The 4,181-nt window shown below is 34.8% G+C and overlaps 1 protein-coding gene across 1 annotated transcript; it reads left to right on the forward strand.

The window, feature by feature from the left end:
• Nucleotides 1-355: 355 nt before the first annotated feature.
• Nucleotides 356-1,847, forward strand: LOC141717539 (dehydration-responsive element-binding protein 3-like). The gene has a single exon (XM_074519658.1). The coding sequence runs from the start codon at nt 1,067-1,069 to the stop codon at nt 1,682-1,684; it is 618 nt and encodes a 205-aa protein (XP_074375759.1). The 5' UTR covers nt 356-1,066; the 3' UTR covers nt 1,685-1,847.
• The last annotated feature ends 2,334 nt before the right edge of the window (nt 1,848-4,181 follow it).

The raw sequence follows: 4,181 nt of genomic DNA on the forward strand, positions 1-4,181 counted from the left end.
AAATGAAAACCCGTTTAATGAATGCAGACCGGATCGAACCAGATCGAACTGGATCGAACATTTTTTTCAGATAAATTTTTTCAAAAAAATTCCCGGATCATATTTTGATTTCGATTTTTTTGAAAATCTACGTACGTATCGTCAAAAACTTAAAACGTATCAAATATCATGTTATATCGGTTGGAAAAAAGTTTGAGGCCTCTTTTGAAATATTTACCGCTATTTTGAAGAAAATGCAATTTCCAATTTTACAAAATTTGAAAAATTCTGGCCCACATTATTACCATACAAAGTCATGAAAATCTAATCAATTACCGAGGATACAATTCCAAAACTATTTCAGCAAAATATCTGACAGCGGTCAAGAATCTTCTCCAACATACGAACCTCTACATATAAATAATACACACAGAAAATCAATAAGAGGCGCAAGTTCCCTGTGGGCAGTGGCTTCTCTTTAAAAAGACAGAGAAGTTGTGAAAAGAAAGCACCTCTCATTTATTATTTTCCCCCACCCCGTCACTCGTTTGTCTCTTTATGAGTCTTCTTCTCATCCAGTCACTCCAACACTTTTTCCCGTGATTTTTACCATTCTCGAAAAATCGAACCCAAAACCTGTAACTAAACAGACGATAAATCTTTACCACAAAGTCATCTCATCACTCTCGCATCTCCATTATATACTCGTGAAGCAAGAGAAAATCGAATTCAGGACCTGAGACGAGATTATTATAAAGTTTACTGTTCTCGAAAAATCAAATCCAGAACGTGTGATCACGAGCTTATCCTATCAGTCTCGCACCCCCTTATATATACCCCTGAAACAAGAGAAAATCGAATTCAGAACCCCTGACAAGATTATTATAAAGTTGTCACTACTCTCGAAAAATCAAATCCAAACGATAAATCTTTACATCGAGCTTATCCTATTTGTCTTTCGAATACTATATATTCTATATATAGTAAATTAACTGACAATAAATTTTTAACACAAGGTTATCCTATTCGTCTCTCGAATACTCTATATATAGTTGTAACGACTCTCGAAAAATCTTTTACAATAGTAATGGCACTGGCAACCGAGACAAACAACTCAGATATTTCATCATCTTCATCCTCCACAACTCGTTCAGTTTCGAATTCAGACAAGAAAAGAACACGCAGACAAAAGGACAGTGGGACCAAACACCCTATATACACGGGCGTTCGCAAGCGCAGTTGGGGCAAATGGGTGTCGGAGATTCGCGAGCCACGTAAAAAGTCACGTATCTGGCTTGGCACATTCGCCACGCCCGAAATGGCTGCCAGGGCGCATGACGTAGCTGCGTTAGCCATAAAAGGTGACTCGGCCGTTCTTAATTTCCCGCAACTCGCTGACTCGTTGCCTCGTGCTGAGTCAGTCTCGCCACGTGATGTTCAGGCCGCTGCCGCCAAGGCTGCTAGTATGGAGTTTCTAGAATCTTCTCATGCATTGTGTGTTGAAAATGAGTCTAGTGAAAGTATTGTTAATAACTCGGATGAGTTGGGCGAGATTATTGAGTTACCGAGTTTAGAAGGCGGGTTTGACTCGGTTTTTATGAACGAGTTGGGTCGAGTCGACTCGGATGATTTGTGGCTTTTTACGCCTTGGTGGGTGCCGGAGAATGACTTGGATGATTATTATTCTCCACAGGGTATGATCTAGAGTTTCTGAGACTTCTGATTTATTTAATAAATATATTTAATCAGGTTTTTATTATATTTTGTTTAGGTAGTTTTACACTATAATATTCTCAATTCTTTTTAATAATGTAATTTAAATTCTGTTTGATCATTTTGTTATATAAATAATTGAATATTATTGCAGATTTTTTATCATCTTGCTTATGATTAATTCTCTTTATATGCATTGCTATTTATCGATTTGTCAAATTATGTATAATATCCGTCACTAGAATTTTCGCGTAATATTTATCCAACTGTAAATTATCGCACTGTGTATATAAAAATTAATTGTTCGACATTATATAAAAATTAATTGTTCAACATTTTCACGGTAGATTCTCTGAAAATGTGTATATAAAAATTAGTCGTTCAACATTTTTGAATATTATCTTACTGTATACAAAAATTAATTGTTCAACATTTCTTAAAAATTATAAAATAATTAATTTTCGTACCATTTTTTTTTCAATAAAAGGAAACTATTGTAAGTAATAAGTGTTAAATTCTTAATGTTTTGTTTAAATAAATCTAATCGTACAAATCCAATCAGTTTCTCGAAAAAGGAAAAAAAATGTATAATTGGACTAAAATTTACACGGCTAATTGTGCAAGTCATGTAATTAGCCGGAGTTGTATGTAATGTAAATTTGCAATAATTTCGATTACCAAAACTTGTAGATTACGGGACGCGTTAATCTTAATCTAATTTTTCATGTTTCACGTTTTTCTTTATTAACAAATCATAATTCAGTAAGCTTGAAGTATTGGTAGTTCAAAGTCACTCTCTTTGGATGTTTAGGATAACACTAATGCAAAGGTGAAAGTTTAACTAATTAATTACTAACTTAAACACTTTAGTTTGGATGTCCTAATCACTGTGTTACCACAACATTATATTATAAGCTTCGTATCAATAAAGATTTCAAAGAAAGATGGACGTTGGAGGGTCCAAAACTTTGGATTGGACTTTTGGATCCTCATTTGAATTTATATAAATATTTCAAGTTGTTCACAATCCATTTAGCTCGTAGCAGGAAAGCTTTCGAAAAATATTAAAATGAATATGTTACACGTTTGAGAACGACAACAAATGAAATGAAAAGAAACGGTGAAAATCTCGACGATGTTCGGGCTAATAAGTTAAAACTCGAATTTGTTTATATATCAATTTAGTTCCCACGTAATTTCTGAATTTAATAAAATTTACGTTTAAACTGGAATTTTCGGACCGATAGGCTGACTCAACTCAATGTGAATTATAAAATATTTTATAAAGGAATCACGATCCCGACAAGTGATAAATATAATACCTAATCTGTGGAAAATTTACGTAGATAGGTTTAACACGAAAAATTGACGGGAAGTAACCTTTTAACCTTTTATAAAGAAGTGCAATTCAAAAATCAAATCTTAAGAATTCTACATGTGGCCCTTTTATATACATTAATTAGTAATTAGTACTACTAACAAGAGGGCAACGGTCAATTGAAAATGTCAAGCGAAATAAACTCACTTGAATGGCGGGGCAATCGTTTTCTTGTAGGAAAATAGTGCCGTTTAACATATGAAAATCAAGACATGTTTTATAGTATCAATTTCCCTCCAACAAGTTTGCTTTCTTTATAAAGCTTGTAGTTTTGCTATTCATCAAGAGCCAACATGGTAAGTACTCACCAACAATGGTAGTTCCGCCGTGCTCGGTGTGTACGAGTGTGCTAGCATTCCTCCGGATTAGTTGAGGTGCGCGAAAACTGTTCCGGACACCGGATAAAAAAACAGTCATTCCTATTCTAGAATACAACTGTGCTAGCAATCCTCCGGATTAATTGAGGTGCGCAAAAACTGTCCCGAACACCGGATAAAAAAAACAGTCATTCCTATTCTAGAAAATAATATGAATTTTCCAACATCTATCGATGGAATCTAAACGCAGAGTAGGAATGGTATATGCCTACGAGACTACGATGAACGTTCATACCAGATCACTCGTTTGCACGAGGCTAAGAACTTGTCGTCGTTGGTTCAAATTTGGAGACGACAACGACTGATTGATCATTGACAACAGGATGTGTAGAATACGGCTACTCTAGTGGAAAAAACAAGGAAAGACTTGTTTAACAGAAGTTGGAGAAGAAAGAGACGTTATTGTATGTATAGTTTAGACATGAAAATCAATTGTAACGTTTAAGAGACTTGTCATAGCACGGGAGCTGAGAAGATTTCTCATCTGTACGTAAGCTAGTGATTTGAAAATGGAGTTGTTATCAAGTACAGTGACTAAATATCTAGCCGTTAACACTTGAGAAATGTACAGTCCTTGTCGTAAACCAGACATTGAGGTTTTTAAGTTTAAAACAACAGTCATTGCTGAGTCAATATCAACACACATGACACATACATCATTGGTGTTGCATTAGCGGAAGGCAAAGGCCAAAATGTTTTGCAAGACTAATTATACAGAAACGAAAACAAAACTA

Source organism: Apium graveolens, chromosome 4 (genome assembly GCF_009905375.1).
Source record: "Apium graveolens cultivar Ventura chromosome 4, ASM990537v1, whole genome shotgun sequence".
In the NCBI taxonomy this organism is placed as follows: Eukaryota; Viridiplantae; Streptophyta; class Magnoliopsida; order Apiales; family Apiaceae; genus Apium; species Apium graveolens.

Coding starts and splice junctions, on each gene's coding strand:
- LOC141717539 (XM_074519658.1), top strand. CDS start 1,067: ATGGCACTGGCAACCGAGACAAACAACTCAGATATTTCATCATCTTCA.